This window comes from Typopeltis vanoorti, chromosome 19 (genome assembly GCF_054136105.1).
Source record: "Typopeltis vanoorti isolate ZY-2024b chromosome 19, IOZ_Tvanoo_1.0, whole genome shotgun sequence".
Classification (NCBI taxonomy): Eukaryota; Metazoa; Arthropoda; class Arachnida; order Uropygi; family Thelyphonidae; genus Typopeltis; species Typopeltis vanoorti.
Window position 1 is genome coordinate 15,854,339 of NC_143567.1, and position 22,932 is coordinate 15,877,270.

Genomic DNA, 22,932 nt, shown 5'->3' on the forward strand with positions numbered 1-22,932 from the left:
ATAAGACTCGAGATACATAATGAACAGTCCTTGAATGACTAATAAGAAGTGAAAGCAGAGCATGAAATGGACAGAAATGGTAGACCAGGAGAGATAGAGCAGTTATGAAGACGTGCAGTATTAACAAAAGATCATGTGACTCAACGACAAAGGCAAGCCGACAATTGTTGAGTTGAAATGCTGATTCTCTTCAACCAACCAAAATATCTGAACCTGCCATAACAACACTGTCTATTTATCTCTTAGTTTTAACACATTCACATCAGAACACTGTTTCATCCATTTATTGTTCCAACATCACTACTCATTAGCATTTGAGTACCAATTCCATGTCATGTAGGCATGCTTAACTGACACAGAGTTTCAACCCTTCGGTTGAATTTTACTGCTGCTTATTTGCATGCTGCTTCCATGCCAGGCTGGTGGGTGGACTCACACACACATTATACAGCATGTTAGTTTCAATTCACTGGTAGAATTTTATTTGAAGTTAGCCTTCGTGATCTGTCTTAATGACATCAAAATTTCAAATGCAATCAAATACTTATTTCATGTAATTGAAAATTTGGACAATAGTTTTTAGTTAGACACTGTGTTTGGCAGTGCAACATATGGTTTTGTTTGGGTCTATGTGTAGTTTCCGTGGGAGGGAAAATGTGATTAAACAGTTAGCACCATTTTTATCCAAGTTGTCTCTAATTGCAATATTTGTTGACAAATATTACACAGACTGCAAATGTCTCTGTACCTTATTTTATTGTATCACCTTATTCAGTGATACAATAAAACTACTTGTTTTTCTTGCAGATGCAAGAAAAACAAGTAATTGTTGGGGAAGGCATGTTGTTTATGCAGTGAGCAAGCAAGTTACTATCACCCCAATGTGAACGTGTTTAAACTGTTTCTTGTATGCGAAACTTTTTAATTTCTTTTTTCATAAAGTAAAATCAGGGGTACGAGTTATATGTGAGGGCAAGTTATATTCAAGTAAATACGGTATTACCACTCATCTTATTATTGCCTCCATAATGGCTTCTTTCTCTGTACTGCATATTTAATCTCTTCATTCATCCATTTCACACCTACCTTATTTAACCTCCCCCATCCTTGAAATATATTTAGACACTGCTTCTACTAGATGGTTCCTGAACAGTATCCAAGCAGCATTGATCTCCTTTCTATTCAATTCTTTATTCCATGTTACACTTGCAAGCTGTCCACTGAGCTTCTCATAATCTCTATCATTGTGATTCCATATATACTTCCTCACAGATGTCTTTACATAGCTGGCAACCACCCTGTAATTGCTTCATGGTCATTCTCCCCAAAATGTAGAGAGATCTGACACACACCTCAATTATGAGATCCACTAATCAAATCCAAGACCCTCAATCCTCGCGTGTCCTCTGTTACATACTGTCTGAGGTAGTTGTCCCTCAACAATTTGAGAAATTCATTTTCTTTAATACCAGTTCCTCTTTCATCATCCCAACCTATACTGCCATGATTAAAATCACCCATAATGATCACTCTTTTCCTATTTTATGGCTAATTTGCTTATATATTTCATGGTCACCATTCTGCGTGTTGTAAATCCTAAAAAAAATCTGAGTATTTCATGCCATTCACCTCTACTTCACACCCTACTGCCTCAAACCTAATGTCACAATTTCCCCTTTGCATCAATACCTTTTATGGACATAACTCCTTTTCTATCATCAACAGCATTCCACCTCCCTTTATATCCTATCTTCATAAAAAAACATCATACCATTCCATGCCTATTTTTCTCTGGATGTCATCCTCATCCAATCATGTCTCATTCCAATTTTCAGGTGAACAATTTCAACCAATGCAACCATTTCATTTCCCTTGTTTCTGATACTTCTAGCATTCATAACAGATATAAGCTCATTTCTGAATCTGAATCTTCTTATTCTTCAGCATAATATAGCAATCTATATTATGCTGAAGAATAAGAAGATTCAATGTGGCATATATGCTTTCAGTTGTTGAGGGTTGCTGCAATGTACCTAAGTGAGTGGAGAGACCTATCACTTGAAAGCTTTTGTGAGAAAAAAATATACAGTGATCTCTCATTCATCCAATACTGAAATAATCAAAATCTCAGCTTTGATTATGACTAGGAATGGATTTACATGCCAAATGACTACTGAAAATCTTGTTTCTGATGCAACAGAGTAATGCTAGAGGGGTGTTTAAGGGTCAAAGCTATATAATTGAGAGGAGACCTCCACATAGCCTTTAAAGGAATGCAGAGAACCGAGCAGGGCTTCTGACCTAATGTCCAATGCTCACTTCTCATGGTGCACCCTGTTAGGTATCTACCTGGATACTGAACGATTAAGGATAGGCAGGCAATTTGGGATTTAGCTGACTAAATTGTATTCTTATTGGCTTAAATTAAAATAAAAAATAATGGTACAATATGAAAGAATTTCATGCCGGCTGGGACACTGCCCACTTAAACAAGGCGCCTGTTGTTTTTGCCAGGGAACCAGGGCAAACAGCGAAAAGTAAGCTACGGGAACAAATCCTAAAATCCACCCCAACTCAATATCACCAGAGTTCAAGATCGGTACTATCAACATAAGAAGCCTGAATGGCAAAGAAATGGAGCTAGCTAAGGAATCGGATAAGTACCAGATTGATATAATAGGGGTGGCTGAAACAAAAAAAGCAAAAACTGGTGAGATCTTTCTGAGCAATAAATACAAAATGTTATAGTCAGGCAATGACAATCAAGGGAAAGAAGGAGTAGTGATAGTATTCAACACCAAATACGAGGCTAGTCTTCTTGAATGGCAGGCAGTCTCAAGTAGAGAGATGCGGGCAAATATGAGAATGGGGAAATGGACAATGAGACTTATTTGTGCCTATGGTCTCACAGAAATTTCTACTAAGGTAGAAGTGAAGAAATGTTTTGAGGCTTTAGAGAGAGCAGCTGACACAGTGAAAAATGAAAAGTTGGTCCTTGTTGGGGATCTAAATAGCAGAGTAGAAAATGATTGTCAGACATACAAAAATATTTTGGGAAAATTTGGAGAAAAGAGCAAAGCTAATAATAATGACAAATACCTGTTGGATTTCTGCTCAGGTCATGGACTGGTTATTACTAACACCATGTTCCAACATAAAAATGTACACAAATTCACATGGAGAGAAGAGGCAAGGAACAAGAAAAGTCTCATTGACTATGTTATTGTTGATAGTGATGTTTTCTCCCTGGTGTAGGACACCAGAGCAAACAGAGGATTTGAAATTGGAAGGATCACCATTTAGTTTTGAGCAGGATAAAATTGAATTTCATATTGAAAAGAATTAACATGTAAGAAAGTTTTAAAGCGAATAAAAATTGAGGAGCTCTCAGATGTGAACTGTAGACTAAAATACACAAACATAAGCCAGCCTGGTTGGCTGAGTGGTTAGCGTATCCAGGTCGATTCCCGCTGTGGGCATGGATGTTTGCAATTGTCTGTGAAAATGCTAGTGGTGATGAGCGGCGGTAGATTCCATTGGTATAGATGATGATGGTAGTTGCAGTTACTGGAGTGGTGGAGACAGAGAGTTGTAGAGTAGGTGCTCTCCCTCGATGGGTCTTTGGACTCCCTGGAGGTGTTACATAATAATAATAATAATTGAAGAAAAAATGAAAGAGTTTGAGAACAGGAACCAAACCTTGGAGATTCAGTGGCAAGCCCTGAAGAAAACACTGATTGATTCAGCCAGAGAGGCATGTGGTGAGGTTGTCTGTAAGGATAGAAAGATCAGAACTCCATGGTGGACACAGGAAGTTAAAGAGGCAGTGATAGAAAAGAAGAAAGCATATAAAGTTCCTGGCAAATAAGTCAGCTTGCACTCTTAGAGAATATAGAGACAAATGTAAGAAAGCTAAACACTGTGTAAAATTTCTTCTTCGGCACTACAGCCCCATGTAGGTCCTTGGCCTCCCATTTTTGGGTTTCATAACTCAATATGAGGTGGGGAACCATGTTTAATTCTCTGTGAAGCGTTGTGCTCTTAAGACCAGTTTGCCTGCTTTGCAGGAGGAAAAACCCCAGATAAATTGGGGAGAAAAACCCTGCAGTCCACGCCCAAGATCGGCTAACTTGGCTATATCTGAGAAAGATCCTTAGCTCCCCACGTCAGCGACGAGAATCGAAAACAGGACAATCCTTTCCCGGGCATATGGATGCGGAGTACATAATCACTTGGCTAACCATGCAGACACACACTGTGAAAAACTAGCTAAAGAAAAATCATGAGAGGACTTTAGTAAAAATATAAATAAATATCAAGAAGGTGGAAAGATATTCTTGAGGTTGTTGAAGAAGCTCAGAAATGGAGGAAAGAGTGCTGTAAAAGGAATCAGAGATGATAAAGGTGACATGAAAAAGGGAGAAAAAGATATCCTTGAAGTATGGAGTAATTACTTCAAAAAATTGCTAAATGAAACAAGCAATGATGACAGCACAGTGGTAAAAAACACTGACCAGGTATGCAGTCAGGAATACATATCCATACTTGAAGTAGAAAAATCGATCAAAAGCCTGAAATGTGGAAAGATTCGACCAGAAATGCTCAGGTATTGAGGAATAAAAGTCTTACAGTGGCTGCACTGCATAGTTCAGAAGGCCTGAACAGAGGAACGAATTCCAGATGATTGGAGTAGAGTTCTCATATTACCGATATATAAAAAGGTAAATAAAATTGAATGTGAGAATTACAGATGTAATTCTCACATTCAGATGTTTCTCTACTGAGTGTTTCTGATAAGATATATGAAAGTGTACTTATTATACTTGAAAAATGGTTGAGAAGGATTATGGAAGAGAACCTTGGTGAAGAACAAGCTAGATTCAGGCCAAACAGAGGTTGTCAGGATCAGATTTTCACTTTACAGCAGATAGTTGAAATCATGAGAATATAACAAAGATCTGTATTTAAGTTTTGTAGATCTGGAAAAGGCATATGACAAGGTGCCAAGAGAGAAGCTATTCAAAATGCTACAGTTATATGGTGTCAAATGGGGCATTATATCAAGCAATACTTTATTTGAGTTGTATGTCAGCAGTTAGAATTGAAGTACAGGAAGGTGGTTTAATGTTAAATCTGGTGTCAGACAAGGATATGCATTATCCACTCTGTTATTCATTATCTATATGGATCACATTATGAAGGAAAGTGGTATTAAACCTGATATCAAAATTGGATATGTTAATGTCAGCTCTTTGCTTTATGCAGATGATGTTATACTTCTAAATAAATCCACTACAAGTCTGCAAGATTCCCTGACTAAATTGTATAACTGTTGTAGTACATAGTATGTACTACAACAGTTATACAATTTGGTATGAAGGTCGGCATTAAAAAGACAAAGGCAATGAAAATTGGCAGAACATTGAAAATATCAACTGCACTGTGAATATAGAACCTATAGAACAAGTAAAACATTTCAGCTACTCAGGCATGATTTTTAGTGAAGATGTAAAATTAAATATGGAAATAGACAATAGACAACAGAATCAACAAAGCTGGTATGGTAGGCAGTCAACTGAATAAATTTATATGGAACAAGAGAGAAACTAGCCAAAACACTAAATTAGCTGTATACAAAACAGTATTGAAGCCAATTTTAACTTATGGATCTGAGAGCTGGGTCAGAAGTCAAATACTTGACCAAAGAGACTAGAGACTGCAGATATGAGAGTCCTGGGAAAGATTAGAGGCATGAACAGATGGCAGCAATGGCAATATCATATTAAAAACAAGGATATTAGTAAAGAACTTGCCACTGTCAGCATCCAGGGATGTGGTAGCAGAGCTAATCTCAGCTGGTATGATCACTTAAACAGAATGGGAGAGGAAAGATTAGCAGAACAAGTGTTCTCTGCAAGGTTAGCAGGAAAAAGACCCAGAGGAAGACCAAGATATGGGTGGATTGATACAATAAAAAGTGCCTTAGAACAGGGGTTCTCAACCTTTTCCAGTGGCGTACCACTATATTTAATTCAAGATATTAGATGTACCAGTAAGGCTCACGTACCACCTGTGGGACGCGTACCATAGGTTGAGAATCCCTGCCTTAGAAGACAGAAATATAAGATCTGATAATGATGGAGTCTTGACAGGTAACAGACTGATTTGGAGGAAAATTGTAGATAGGAAGTTTGTAATGATGCATATTTTTCATGTAGTACTATCATATCCTGTACACCCCTTGAGGGTATATATCAGGAATTTGATGATGATGATGAGTAATGTTGGAAAGGATGAATAGAAGAAGGCGACTAAAGTGGTTTCAAGACTTCACAATACTATTACAGGACAGACTGATAGCATATCGATATGATTAAAAATTATATTAATTAGACATATGTCTATAAGGAGTATGGTCAGACTGTATGGAATGAAAACACTCTTTACAGAAGTTCAAACAGTGCTTGTCAAACCACACCTTAAATTCATTTACTGATTCCACACTTTCCTGTGATCCATTTCAGTTACCTACTACTCCTTGGAGGGAAAAAACTATGTAATTTCTAGGATGATTTCTTTTTCTCCCTTCACTATATGAATGATATTTTTTTCATACCTGATACAAAGATATCATTCATATAGTAAAGTGAGAGAAAAAAATCATCCTAGAAATTGCATAGTCCCCCCCCCCCCCTCCGACCAAAGAGTAGTATGTGATTGAAATGCATCACAGGAAAGTGTGGAATCAGTGAATGAATTTAAGGTGTCGTTTGATGTTTTCATTCCATGCAGTCGGACGATAAGAATTAGTATGTGTAACTCGTAAAAAATGGTAGTGTCCTCTGGTTGAAAACCTATATTCAAATTCCATTTAGGAAGAAAAGACCTTTGGTATAAGGGATTTTAAGCTTAAGGTAAGATAGTTAACCTCATGTTGAGGTTGAAAAGTCTTTTCCTTCCAGAAACTTGAGTCTTTCATCCTCAAAAAAAGCAACCTGGCCAGAAAATACATGCAATTGACAGACATTATCCAGATATGATTAAATGCCTATAATATCATAAATCAGGTTTATAAGAAGCCATACTACTTGGCCATCAAGATGAGATAATAATAATAAGATAAGTAATAATCAGCTATATATATACAGACAGATGTGCATATATTCAATAACACTTTACCTCATTTTCTGATCTTGCTCTTATAGTAGTATTGTGAAAAGTAATGTCCATCTTCACATTAATGGCAGAACAACGATCTGATAGCAAATGATTTAGAGAACTGTAAAATGTTCCAACATGGCTGATATATTGTCCGAGACATGCTGGAGAAACTGCACCACTTGTTTTATATTCAACTGTTGCCATCACGTCATATGCTGCCTGATTAGTATCTAAAAATTCAAAAATCCTATTAAAGTTCATTGTAAATTACAAATTTCATAACAAAATCTTTTGTTAAGTAAATATTATATCAGACTGTCATGTTAATATCAATATTAGCAAGATGAACCATTAATACAAAAAAGCAATATCCTTTCAGAGAAAATTCATTTACTTCTTGGAATATCATCAAATTCTACTGCAAAACTTACTGGAATAGGCACTTTTCTATAAATCTGACCTGGAATTATTTAAAATGGAATTCTTTCTGAGACATGTTTGTAGTTTGATGTTGTTGTTGTTGTTGTTGTTATTATTATTATTATTATTATTATTACAGGTTTATCTCTATGAAGTCAAAAGATTCATTGTAAGTGATCCAAACCAAACCATTAGTCATACAATACCTATGACATCTCTCCTTAACCTTAAGGAGAGATATTATTATTATTATGGGCAACTCCAGGGAGTCCTTCGACTCATCGAGGGAGGCCCTAAACATCATGTCCACACAACTATTCGACATTCTCACAGTATCTATCATACCTTGCCTTTAACTCATTCACTGTCATAGCACCCACAACAGATTCTGGCAGTTTATTCCACTCATTTACCACTCTAAAAGTAAAGAACCCAGCTCTAACACCCTTGCTAACCACATTCTTGCCCAGCTTCCATAGATGTCCCCTAGTTCTCCCACCACCAGTCCTGATCTCAAAAATATCCTCTGAATTAATCCTATAGAAACCCTTTAGCAATTTGAATGTCTCAATCATATCTCCCCTTTTTCACCTATCAACTAATTTCTGCAACCCACAAATCTTCAACCTGTTCTCATAAGATTCATTCCATAGACCAGCTATCATCTTGGTCACTCGCCTCTGGATCCTCTCCACCTCCTCCCTATCAAGAAGAAACCTCGTTGACCAAATCTGGGCATAGTAGTCAAGATGAGGTCTATGGACCTCATCTTGACTACTGTGCCAATGTGGTATACTGCTGCTAATCTTTTCACCCCTTTTTCGCCTATCAACTAATTTCTGCAACCCACAAATCTCCAACCTGTTCTCATAAGATTCATTCCATAGACCAGCTATCATCTTGGTCACTCGCCTCTGGATCCTCTCCACCTCCTCCCCATCAAGAAGAAACCTCGTTGACCAAATCTGGGCATAGTAGTCAAGATGAGGTCTATGGACCTCATCTTGACTACTGTGCCAATGTGGTATACTGCTGCTAATCTTTTCACCCCAAAATGCATAACTTCACTTTTGTCACATTAAATTGACATCCATTCTCCTTAGCCCAGAACTCCAACCTATCCAGTCTTCCTGCAAGATTTTGACATCTTCTGCATTCACTATTGCCCTACCTAACTTTGCATCATCAGCGAACAAATTAACTGTTCCTCTTAGATCCTTCCCTATGTCGTTAATGAACAAATTAAACAGCAGTGGTCCAAGAACAGAACCCTGCGGCACACCACTAGTCACAGGCCGTCTTTTGGACTCTACTCCTGAATAAACTACTCTCTGATATCTCTCCATCAACCACCCACCTATCCATCTCACCAACCCTATATCCATTCCCATATGTTGTAGTTTACGGATTAGAATTCCATGTGGTATCCTGTCAAATGCCTTAGCCAGGTCCAGCAGTATCACTGTAAACTCATTACCCTTATCCAGTTCAGCTGTCACTGTGTTATAAAACTTGAGCAAGTTACTGAGGCATGATCTACCCTTCGCAAAGCCATGCTGTTCCCCCATACAGTATCTCATTATCATCCATCCATTCCTGTATTTTTCCCTTGACTACTTTCTCCAAGACCTTGACAACGACTCCTGATATTCTGATCGGTTGGTAATTTGCAACAGTAGTCTTGGATCCTCTTTTATGCAGTGGAACTATTTTCCCCTCTTTCCACACCTTTGGGACTAAACCAGACTGAAGACTCAGATTAAACAACATGGTCAAGGGCACTGAAAATTCTTTAGCCGTTACACGTAAGACCCGTGCCAGTAACCATCCAATGTATTCACATTAAGGTTCTGTAATAGACTATTCACCTCCACTTCATTCATCACAATTCCCGTATAAACTAATGGTTCCTTCATTTTTTCAATGTCACCACGTGGATGATTATACTCTTACAAAGTGCTTGCTGAGCAATTCCACTATATCGACTGGTTCAGTGACCTCCTTACCATCGTCATTCCTTAAAATCATTCTGCCATGTAGAGTTTTTTTTTTTTTTTTGCTTGCAGCATATTGAAAGAACTGTTTGGGATTCTCTTTAGCTTGCATAGCTAGTTTCCTTTCATAATCCGCTTTTGCTTTTTTTTTTATCACACTTGTTACCCTTCTGGCCTGTGCTTTATACCGTTCGTGTGCCTGCAGGTCACCTTTCTCTTTAAATTCCTTCCACAGTTGTTTCTTTTTTTGCAGCTCAAGCTTAATGGTGTTATTCATCCATTTAACCCCTACTTGTTTTACTATTTGGACTCTAGGTATAGAATCAGCCATAACCTCCTGTAAGTTCTCTTTGACCACTTCCCATGCTCTATCGGCATCCAGCCCTTGCAGTTTTACATGCCATGGCACTGATCCAAGCAATCTCCTAAGTTTGTCATACTTGCCAGCACGGTAATTCCACCTATACCCTGTCTTAATCGAAAATTCCACACCTTTAGCCACCTCCCAGGTCAAGACCTTATGATCACTCTCACCATTAGGTGGCAACATGGTCATATTCATCACAGTCAAATTCTCAGATGCTATTACCAGGTCAAGCACTCTCAAACCCCTAGTATTTTCACTTACATGTTGTCTCAGATAGTTATCCCTTAATAACTGAATAAAATCAATTTCTTTCCTCACATGTGTCCTCTCCTTCTTCCAATCAATGTTACCATGGTTGAAATCCCCCATAATAATTACTCTCCTTCCACTCATTCATCAATTTGTTTATGCATACTATCTCCACCATCTATTCCATCACCTGGTCTATAGCAGCATCCAACTATATATTTTGTTCTGCCAGTCTCAATCTCACACCAAATAGCCTCAAATGAGCTCTTTTCACTGTCCTGCAATACAACTTCAATTCTCCTTGGCTGCAATTCATCAGCTATCATCAATAACACTCCTCCCTCCATTTTATTCTCTCTGTCCCTCCTAAACACACTATAACCTACACGTTCTATCCCACTAACTATATCATCTTCCGTCAGCCATGTTTCACTAATGCCAATAACCTGGGGCCAGGAAGAGCCAATCAAGGCCAAAAAATCTTCCTTCTTGTTCCTAATACTCCTGGCATTAGATTACATGAAATTCAGAGGTCATTTGACCCATCTCTATCTTGATGCGTTATTCTAACTATCCCATTCCAATTTCTTGCCCTTAGTACTGGCTCGGGTACATTATATACATTCTTACATTCAACTGTCTCACTGATGTCCGCATATCCACTTCCCCCCACCTCCTTGGTAGTTCTAGTTTCCCTGGTTCTGCACATCCATTTTCACTTCATTCAGCAACACTTTTTCCAGTCTCTGCACACCAAATCCATTCAGATGCAGGTCACCCATCTTGTATAAATCCTTTCACCCATCAAACTCATTCCACATGTCCATGAATTCCACACCACACTGTCTGCATAACCTGCGCATAATGTCATTTGCGATTATGGCCCTCCTTCTAAACTCCTCTCTGTCATACTGCGGCAACAGACTTACCATCCTAACTCTGTCACTCTTTTCTTTCGCTACCTTTAACAATACTTTAAAGACCTCTCTCATAAAAAATTTATCTCCTTTCAATTCATTCGTACCCGCCACAACTATCAATTCTTTCACCCTCTGTTTTTGCGCGCTAATACTCTCACTTACATCCTTAAATTTCGCACCGGGTAAGTACGATTTAGTTAAACTCCCATCTATCACTCCTCTTAATAACGAGTCACCATACAACACTCTTTCCTTCATTTTAGAAACTCTCCCACTTTTATGCTTATTTTTCCTTTCAAACACTTGTATATTTCTGTTAGCCGAGGCACTCTGGAAAGAGTTTTGCAGGTGCTCTAACTCTCGCTGTGCTCTGTGTATCACTGCGCACAACCTAGCGATCTCACTCCCTACAAATAATTCCTCATTTTTTTCATCATTTAATCCATTTTCTCTCTAAGTAGGTATGATATCATACCAAACAGTTCATATCATACCTCTCTCAAGGTATGATATGAACTGTTAGGGCACTCACAACTACCTCTGGCAATCCATTCCAATCATTCACCAAGCAAAGTACCTGGTTCATACAACCTTATTAACATCACTCATAAACTTCCTGGGTGATTTCTTGTTTGCCCCCTACTCTTCATGTATTGAAAAATTTCTTTTGTGCCAATTTTATAGAATCCGTTTAGTAACTTATAATTTTTCATCATGTCCTCTCTCCTCCACCTCTAACCTCATAAGCATTTCACAGACCTGTCACCAGCTTGGTCATGAATCACTGACCATACGACATCAACAGATGTCGTATGGTCAGTCACATGATCAATGATGTGGCAGACCAGTCCTCCAGGTGGTCCTGTTTTACTTTTTTGGAGGCTTCAATTCTTTGAAAATCAGGCATTCCCAACACTCCATCCATCTCATCGATCCCTTCCTCGCTTTCCAGGAACTTCACCTTCGATTACTGTTTGAGAAGTCCTCCTTTCATCCTTTCAATGTGTCCAAAGTATTCTGGACACATTCTTCTATCAATATCATTAAGGAGCTATAAAGTTCTATGATCCTTTCTAGTACCCATCTGTTTGTCCACTTTCAGTATATGCGATATTCTCAACAGCTTTCTGTAACACTACATCTTAAAAGCAGCTATCCTTTTCCTATCAGATTTCTTTAGATTCCAAGTCTCATATCCATAAGTCACTGTTGGAAAAACAGCTGCATCCAAAATCCTTAACAAAGTTGAGGATCTTGGATGTAGCTGTGGAGATAGATCCATCTTTCCAGATTTTAGACAAGTCTCTCACTGTTGTTTTAGCCAGTCCTAATTTCCTGACCTCTTCTGAACATCAATTCTTCACATCAATAATGGATCCCATGTACTCGAAATTGCTGACTTCCTCAATTCTTTCTCCATTAAGGTACACTTGTTTCTTAGGAGCATCCCTGTCTGTATTTCCTTTGAGAACCATAATCTTTGTCTTGTTAGGATTAAGCTGAAGTCCTCTGTTCTTACTGATCTCGTCAACTTTATCAAGAATTTGTCCTAGTTCTTCCTTGTCATTACAAAGGGATACTGTATCATCGGTATACCTCACAAATACTGATCAATCTACCACTTATATTAATTCCTGTCTTAAGTTAATCCAATGCTACACATGTGATGTCATTAGCACAGATACTAAACAGGTGAGGAGAAAATAGGCATCCTTGTCTTACTCCCTTTCTAACCTGAAGCCAATCAGTTAATCCAATGCCTGTTCTTACCATGGCATCTTGCTCACTGTACAAGTTAGCTATCAACCTGATAGTGTGTTGAGGAAAACTTATTCTTTTCATTTCATTACTTCCCACAGTTTCACATGATGAACATGGTCAAAACATTTAGAGTAGTCTATGAAACACATTACCATAGGGAGTCTAAATTCTTTATATTTTTCTATGATCTGTCTAAGATAAAGAATCTGATCTCTGATACCCTTACTTTTCCTAAAACCTGTTTATTCTTCAGGCATCTCTGCCTCAACTTTGGCCTTAATCCTATTTAGAATGATCTTTAATAAGATCTTGCTTGAATACATGAGAGATTAAACTAATAGTTCTATAGTTTTTGCAGTGCTTCTTATCTCCCTTCTTACACAGTGGTATGAAAACTCACTTCTTCCACTCTCTAGGCCATAATCCTGTCTTCCTTATTGTTGTCATTAATCTATGAAACACTATTATCCCTCCATCCCCTATGGTCTTAATTAACTCTGCTGGGATTCCATCTGTACCAGGAGCCTTACTGCTGTTAAGCTGAACTGCTCTTTCAACCTCATGCCTAAGTGGAAGAGGTTGCAAATCAAAATTTTCCTGGTGAGAGAGCTCCTCCAAATTTTCCTTATCCTCTCTGATGTACAATTCCTCACGGTATTCTTTCCATCTTTTGATTTCCAGTTCTTCTGTTAATACTGCTCCATTCATGTCTCTGATGACATTCAATTTGGACTTAAACTTGTGCTCATAAACTAAAGAAAATATTATTTTCTAATTGTTCCTTCTCATCTGGAACTCTATCTCTTCACATTTATTAGAATAAAAATTTTCTTTGTCTTGCCTGATGGCTCTTATGACTTCTCTATATAATCTCTATAAGAGATGAGATTCTTCAGTCCCTGTGTCTCTTTGTTTTTCCTTCTTTCCATTAGATCTCATGATGAACTGATATCCATGAGTCTCTTCTTGGTCTTCTAATTGGGCCAAATTACTTCTTGGCTGTTTCCTGTATAATAACCTTGACTCCTTCTCAAAGCATTTATGGTGAGTTCTCCTCACTAGTGGTCAAAACATCATCTAACTGAATTGATACTTCTTCTTTGAACCCACAAGGAATTACTCTGACATCCAGTCTAATGTGCGTGCCTGACTTTTTCAGAGTCTTAGTCTGACTTTGGCTCTTTCTAGCTGATGGTCTGTGCCACAGTCTGCTCCAGAACAATTATTCACATCAAAGATGCTTGTCTTCCACATTGGAGAGCCAGGATACAATCAATTGTTGCCTTGACCTATCAATGTTAGATGTCCAAGAATAGGTCCATAGTGGGGGGGGGGGGTCTGAAAGCAGGTATTGGTGATAACTAATCTGCAAATATGGGAAAATTCCAACAGTCTTTCATCACAGGTGTTATGTATTCACCCAGACCATTGTATTGCTGGATATTTGTTATATTTGTTATATGCTTTCTCGACTATTTGTCGTAAAGTGAAGAGCTGATCCTGACAGCCTCTATTTGGCCTGAATCCAGCTTGTTCTTCACCAAGCTTTTCTTCCACAATTCTTCTCAAGTATACTTGCATAGATCTTGCCAGGAACACTCAGTAGGGAAATACCTCTGTAATTCTCACATTCAGTTTTATTTCCCTTTTTATATATGGGTACTATGAGAGCTCTACTCCAATCATCGGGAATTCGTCCTTCTGTCCAGGCTTTCTGAACTATGCAGTGCAGCCACTGTAAGACTCTTATACCACCATACTTCAGCATTTCTTGTCGAATATCATCTGGTCTAATACCCCTGCTGCCTTGCCACATTTCAAGCCTTTAATGGCTTTTTCTACTTCAAGTATGGATATGTATTCCTGACTGCATGCATGGTCAGTGTTTTTTACCCCTGTGCTGTCATCACTGCTTGTTTCATTTAGCAGTTTTTCAAAGTAATTACTCCATACATCTCCTGTTTTCATGTCACCTTTATCATCTTTAACTCCTTTTACAGCACTCTTTCCTCCATTCCTAAGCTTCTTTAACAACGTCCAGAATATTTTGCCACCTTCTTGATATTTATTTTCTATGTTCTTGCCAAAGTCCTCCCATGACTTTCGTTTAGCTAGTTTTACACACTCTTAGCTTTCTTACATTTGTCTCTGTATTCTCTAAGAGCACAAGCTGACTTATTTGACAGGAACTTTTGATATGCTTTCTTCTTTTCCTTCACTGCCTCTTTAACTTCCTGTGTCCACCAGGGAGTTCTGATTTTTTTATACTTGCAGACAACCTCACCACATGCCTCTCTGGCAGAATCAATCAATGTTTTCTTCAGAGCTTGCCACTGAATCTCCAGGTTTGATTCCTGTTCTCAAACTCTTTCAATTTTTCTTCAATAATCTTTATGTATTTTAGTCTACAGTTCACATCTGAGAGCTGCTCAACTTTTAATCGCTTTAAAACTTTCTTAAATGTTATTCTTTTCAATATGAAATTCAATTTTATCCTGCTCAAGACTGAATAGTGATCACTTCAAATTTCAAATCTAATTTCAAATCTCAACATTACTCTGGTAATGTTGAGTTCAGGTTTGTTTTCAGATTTGTTCCAGTAGCTGACCTTTCGCTGTTCACCCTGGTTCCCTGGCGAAAACAACAAGGGGGGCCTTGTTTAACCGGGCGACGCTCCAGCCGGCATGAAATTTTGTCATGTCATACCATCATTTTTTATTTTGGTTTTACCAATAAGAATACAATTTGGTCAGCTAAATCCCAAATTGCCAGCCCATCCTCGTTCATTCAGTATCCAAGTAGATACCCAACAGGGTTCACCACGAGAAGGTGAGGATTGGGCATTAGGTCAGAAGCCCTGGTCGGTTCTCCGCATTCCTTTAAAGGCTATGTGGAGGTCTCCTCTCAGTTATACAGCTTTGACCCTTAAGCACCCCTTGCCCAAACATTCTTGAAAAATTAAACTATCTACATCCCTGAATCAATTTCACTATGGAAATACACAAAGAAAACAAAATAGTTTTCCTAAATGTCTTACTCTTTCTCTCTCTCTCTCATTCTTTTTCTTCTTCAGGTGAACTAATTACTTCTATTTATAGAAAACAACAATCTGCTCACCATTCTTCTCAAAAGACTAAAATCATAAAATCTTTGTTCCATCATGCTCATATTATATGCTCTAAACCACAATCTATACAGCAAGAACATCTGACATCGAGCATTATATGCATCAGAATGGCTTTTCAGGATGGACTATGCAACACATTTTTTGATTCCTATAAAGCCTAGCTCAAACAGCAAGTGAAACTACATGAAGTGTTCCTATCTCATACATTTCTAATATCTCAGAACCAATCTCAGGAATCCTTAAAAAGTTATCCAATGAATATTTTCAGTCCTTTCGACAAACTATCCTTGTGGTTTCCACTGTCTGAAGATAAACCATCCCTTTTGTCTCTTCTTGGTAGATGCCAGGAAGAAACAGAGGAAATGGTTTCCGTGTGACTGTCACCTTTCTTATTTTGGACAAACTGGACATTCAGTGGAGAAAAGAATGCAAGAACATCTATCCTATTGCCAAGAAAATATCTCAAAAATCTGGAATAGCACAACATGGAACTGATACCAACCACAACATTCTATGGTCTGAATCACACTCGCTCCATTGTTGCTGGCTTAAGTTCACTGTATGTTTAAAGAGGGTGTTGAAGATTTGCTTCAACTGCCGAACCTCAAGCAGAATGTTTCTTCTTCATATCTTTGATATGGATAGTTTTATTCTAAATAAACATAATTAACAATGTTTTTAATATAATAGAATGTTTCCTCTGTTACCCATTTTGCATTGTTCTGTGTATAACATTACATGGCTCTTAATATTTTATAATCCACCATTCACATTCTACTTTCTATTCAAACCGCCTGAAGTCACTGATGATGATGATAACCTGTAATTTCCAGTTGAAATATATAGCTATTAAAATTTATTATTCGTTCTTTTTTCTGTATTACTGTGTTAATTTGGTCAATCTTATGGCATAAGTATCACTAAAACAGCAATCATACAATTATTATCATATATCTTTTTTCCTTAAAGTAATTTACTGCTAATCACTTACAACTGCCTTCGGCAACCTGTTTCAATAATTAACCACTTTACAAGCAAAAATCTAACCTTGTGCAGTTGTTAACCACACTTTTACTCAAGTTCCAAGAGTGATCCCAGGTTTTCTCCTGCTCTATCCATGAAGTGGAATATTTCTTCAGCATATATTCTATAAAACTCCTGTAGTAACTTATATATTGTTGTGTCCCAATTTATGATTTTTATTCTATCTAGTTATTTCCCCTTTATCTATGTTCAACTATTATCTATGCACGAGATATCACCAAAATTTTTACTAATACTTAAGTTAATTCTCCCCTTAGTATCCCTAATATTTGTATTATGCTGCGCGAAAAGGCGAGGCATAATACAAATTTAGTTAAAGGCTTTATTTAGTACAAATTTAGTTAAAGGCTTTATTTAGTACAAATTTAGTTTAAGGCTAAATTTAGTTTTTAGTTTATATAATATCTTAAACTAAATGGACATTTAGTTTAAGATATTATATACAAAAACAAGGAGAAAGAACTAAAATATGTCTGAAAGTGAAACTATGTTGCAGTCATGACACTTTATCTCGTTTCTTAACACATTAATTTCCCGCGTGATTAGGTTCATAATTTTTCAAGTGGTGCATTGGACAGCAATTTCAGACAACTGTTTTATCATTGGATAAAAGGTTTATCAAATTCCTTAACATGGTAAAATTCAAATATTAGTTATTTCTCAATTCAATGCTATACTAAATATTTACAAACTAACATTAGCTTATCACAAATAATTAAGCTATGATCCTATAATGGGTATTACGATCATGATGCCATACACATTCAACACATAAATTCATTTGACACGGACATATAAGATTAATTCACACTATTTAAGTATCCAAACTTAAGTAGATTAACTAAACCATTTACTGCACTGACACATAACTATGACATTTAAACTTTCTTATACAATATATTAGACATGCAAAATTCTCAGGACACTTAATTACTCATATAATATTAACATTAGTAAGCTTACTTTCATTATATTCTGTCATATACTAAAGTCCTAGTATTGTTTTCTTGGTCACTTCAACAGTTCAGTATTAGAATAATGATAACTAATACAGACGAATCTTAGTTAACACGAGATATATTTTACAGTACCTTTCTTTCTTGAATTTTCCATATGGGCTTCTACCTTTTTCTGATCGAACTCTCCGATAATCTGTTTCTCCTACGTTCCTTTTGGAATTGAACTTTGCTTATACGGTCTTAACCTCTCCTAACTTAGGACACACTTTGAATCATCTATATAACAGCTGTACAACTCGCGACGTGGACATCGATTTCTTTACTTCTTTTCCTTTCTCATAGTTGACACTGGAGTTGAAACACAAAGAATATGCTTTCTTTTCTTGGACTATATGGCATTCCTCACTTCTTACATAGGAAGTATGGAATTGAAATCCCACTCACTTTTGTTTCCGTGTTGTGATGACAGAGATATAACCCCTATCTCACCACTCAGGAAAACACCGTGAAATCCCTACGAAAGAGCTCGCGAAGAACTCTCCTGGAACAGAACCAAAACCAAAAGCCAAAAAGAGTCCCCTTTGAGGGGGGGGGGGTTCTAACCCTTTTATACCCTCTCTCCTAACGGCACCTTCTCTTTTCTCCGCCCCCCCCCCCTTTTTGACTTGACTTTACCGACCAATTAGGGTGGCGTTTTTCTGCCAAACGTCATTTGATCGGCGAGCCAGTAATGAAGTCTCGATCTGGGAATTGATCCTAAGCGATTGTCTGTTGTTTTTCTTGTGCTAGCCTCTAATTTAATCCCCTTTCCAAAATTTTTCTATGAATTTAATCTCTAGCCTCTCACATACATTTCTTATGACTAATCCTTTTCTGTCTTACGTAGATAAATTTTCTCTTTTATATCATATTACAACATTAATATATTCTTTCTTTCTTTCTATTTGTTAGTTAGTTCAACAAACACCTTTATATTTTATATATTTTATTGGATGCAAGAATTTTTCTTTTAAATAATTCATCTATTATCACTTATGCAGGGTTTTTAATTTATTTATTCTTCATGTTACACCATGATAGCTGAGAATTCTACATTCTTAAGATATCAGGTGTAACAATATTTCTATCTTATCTCTTATTTTCTGCCTATCAACTAAACTTTGTAAAATATAATCCCATCCTTATAGACCTCATGGATCAATCACTAGTTTTGTTATTTGACTTAGAATTCTCTCCTGAGGCAAGTAACCAGATGTCATTTTTTTTCTTACTTTCTGTCACTATCTTTCACTCTTTATAATAAAGTGATAATTGAGTTGGATAAATGAAATGGCTGAACAGTGATACTGCTGAACTTTGCAAAGGCATTTAACAGGATACCACATCGAACTCTATTGCATAAGGCTGGAACAAAAGGGGTTTGATATGAAGTTAGTGATATGGATGCAAGAGCAGCTGATGGACATATATCAGGGAGAAATCAATCCAGCAGAAGACGAAGAAAGGTGGCTAGCGGAGCACTACATGTCTCTGTACTTGGGCTGCTGCTATTTAATTTTTACATCAATGATATAGGAAATAATTTAACACGTCCGCTGCCAACTACGAGTATACTCGTAGTTGGTATATGAGCCTCACAAGCCAGCTACGAATATACTCGTATGATGCTTACCACCGGCAACAAGATTACCCGTACTGACCTTGAAGAAGTGAAAATGCTTGGCTTGTGGAGCTAGCAGCAAAAGTGTGTATACTCGTAGATGGTATATAAAACACACAAACCAACTACGAATATACTCGTATGTCGATTACCGCCGCCAACGAGATTACCCATACTAACCTTGAAGAAGTGAAATTGCTTGGCATACAGGAACAAACTATGCCCGAGTAGTGTGGCAGAATGTGTTAAGGGGAAATATTCAGTTGTTTGCTGATAATACAAAAATGGGAACAGCAATAGTAACTGATGATGATATAGAGATATTGCAGGATGATTAAAGATGTTAGAATGAAAGAGGAAATGTGGAAGAGATAATAGTTTTGGCAAATACAAGTATTCGACAGCTGACAAGGTACAGAAAAAGAGCAGTTATAAAAGAATTACTAGAAAAAAAAAGTGAAAAACTTTTTTCACTTTTTTTGCAAGTCTCATTCCATTGTACAATAAGAGGGACCTGAGGAAAAAAGGTTATGATAACAAATGAATCAATGTAATGTGAATGAAGAACAGTGTACAGTATTCTATAGATGTATGGGATTCAACAAGATGACTGATGAATCTAGTTGAATGGATTTAAAGTTAGGTGTCTGGAAAAAATGTTGTTCAATGAGAGAACAGTAGTGTAAAATGAGGATAGTTACAATATATATCAGGGGTGATACAAGTGAACATATCTTGGGGACAAGTGATGTGACACTCTAGGCGCTCTAGGGGGCAAGTGATGTGAGAATGATCAAATAATGCCAGATATAATTTCTCAGGTTTTGAATGACAGTGGGCCAGTCATTACAGGATGCAATGGTACCAGAGAGTTCAAGGAGATATTACATTTCATTTATATTAGTAATAGAGACATCAGCCCTTCCCTTAGGGCTGATGTCTCTAGCAACAGACAAATGAAACTCGTCTACAAAAAATGCCTATAATTTTGGCTAAGTCAAGCCAATACAAAAACTAGCCAATTTTTGAATTAGCTTGACTTAGCCAAAATTATAAGAATTAGCAAAATTTGATATTTGTATTTGTATTTGACCTGGAAGTGACTATGCACATAGAATTTTCTGTAAAGAGTATGTGTGTGTGTATGGAACTTAAGAGAGAAAGAATAATGACAAATTTAGAGGAAGCTTGGAGCACTGCAATGATACAAGAAACAGCAGCACACAGAAAATTATAATTAAGAGTGCTTAAGGGAAGCTGCATTAGCAGACTGCATTCCCAATGTAAGACAAGTAAATCAGATTGAGAAAAATAGATGTGTGTAGCATCATCAAGGAGGAGTTGCAAAAACATAAAAAGAAATGTAACTGGCAAGCTCATCAGCAGTATAAAACAGAAGCAAGAAAATTAAATTAAATCGTTGAATTCATTTAATTTAATGGTATTAAATTAAATGAATTTAATTTAAGATTCATTAAACAATTAGATTAATTGTTTAATGAATTTATAAATCATTAAATTACATCAACTGTTTAAATAATTTATAAATAAGTAATTAAAATTTAATTAAATAAAAGTAAGCAAAATTAAATGAAATAAATACAAAAAGCAAGTAAATATTATGATGAATATAAAGGGAAAGGTTATCAGCAAACAAGCACAGACAAGGAGGATAACTAACCAGCAAGATAAGGATGGAAAAATAGGATTAACTTGATTACCTTGATGGACCTGTGTTTCACTCAGGATTTTTCCATGAGTGCTGGTCACAAAATACCTCCAACAATCTCAATCTTGAGCCTCTCTCTTCCATGTTATACCCATAGATTTCAATAGTGGATCTTCCCATCTTGTAGGTGGTCTTCCTGGTTTTCTCTTTATTCTTGGTTGCCAGTTGAGTATTCTATATGTCCATCTGTTATCCCTGAGTCTGGCTATGTGACCTGTCCATCTGATCTTGCTTTCATATACTGCAGTTACCATATCTTTTATGCCTGATCTCTTTCTTAATTCCATGTTTCTAACATATTCCATTTTGCTGATGTTACAAATCCTGCATTCTATTGCATGCTGAGTTATTCTCAGAGTCTCTTCTTCTTTTCTTGTCGTGTTCCATGTTTTTGATCCATATGTGAGTGATGGAAGAATGTCGCTATTAAAACGTTTTGCCTTCACAGAGATGTCAAGATTTGGATCAGTAAGTGTTTCTTTTAGTCTGTTGAATGATAGCCATGCAGCTTTCTTTCTTTTTGCTAGTTCTTCAGATAAATTGTTATTCATTTTTATTGTTTGTCCTAAGTAATTGTAGGAGTCAACTTGCTCTATAGGGATGTTATCAATACATAGGTGACTGTCGGTTGTGTAGATGTTTTTGATCCATTTTGTTTTTTCTAGATTCATTTCTAAGCCTATCTTACTACTATTTGTGTATATTTTTTCACCCATTTTTTCTAGGTCGTTTGGGTTGTGGGATATCAGTTTGAGATTTGGCAAACATTAGGATTTGTAGTTTTTCACCATCTATGCTTATTCTTCTGTTTAGGTCTATTTTTTTCAGAGTATATTCTAAAGTGCTGGTAAATAGATTTGGAGAGATCACATCACCTTGGCGGACCCCTCTCTTTATATCTATATTTATAGGTTGATCAAATAGGGTTATATGTGTGGTCTGATTTTTGTTAATTTCTTTTATCATATGGATATAAGTAGGGTCCACATTTATTTCCAGTAAGGCACTGATGACTGCATTATGGTATCAAATGCATGGTATCAAATGGTATCTATGGTATCAAATGCATTTTTAAAATCAATAAAGAGGAAACATAGAAGGATTCGGTATTCTCTGCATTTTTCTGTTAGTTGTGAAATGACCTGGATATGATCTATTGTGGAGAAGCCTCTTCTGAATCCTGCCTGCTCTCTACTGGAGTTGTTTTCGAGAGTGTGATTCTCGGTTGGATTCTATTCGGTATTACTCTGTTCATGATTTTATATGTGTGAGAGAGTAGACAGATTGGACGATAGTTTTTTTATGTAATCCTTGTTGAATAAAAGTATGGTTTTTGAGGTCTTCCATTCCTCTGGAATCTTTCTTTCTTTGAAGTATCACATGAATCTGGCAGCCAAGGCTTTGAAAATAATTGGTCCACCTTGTCGGATTTCTTCAGCCTTAACATGATCAAGTCCTAAGGCTTTACCTTTACTCATTTTCTTAAAGACATGTTCTATTTATTCTGGAAGTACATCCAGTATATTGCTTGGTTTAGGAAT

General features: G+C 36.9%; 1 protein-coding gene across 1 annotated transcript in view; it reads right to left on the bottom strand.

The window, feature by feature from the left end:
- The window catches only part of LOC150095877 (uncharacterized), a 710,412-nt gene that overhangs the window by 372,447 nt on the left and 315,033 nt on the right, over positions 1 to 22,932 (bottom strand). Inside the window, exon 28 of the mRNA XM_090409554.1 lies at positions 7,180 to 7,391. Within this exon, the coding sequence (XP_090265680.1) occupies positions 7,180 to 7,391 (212 nt within the window). The remainder of the gene's footprint in view (positions 1 to 7,179; positions 7,392 to 22,932) is intronic.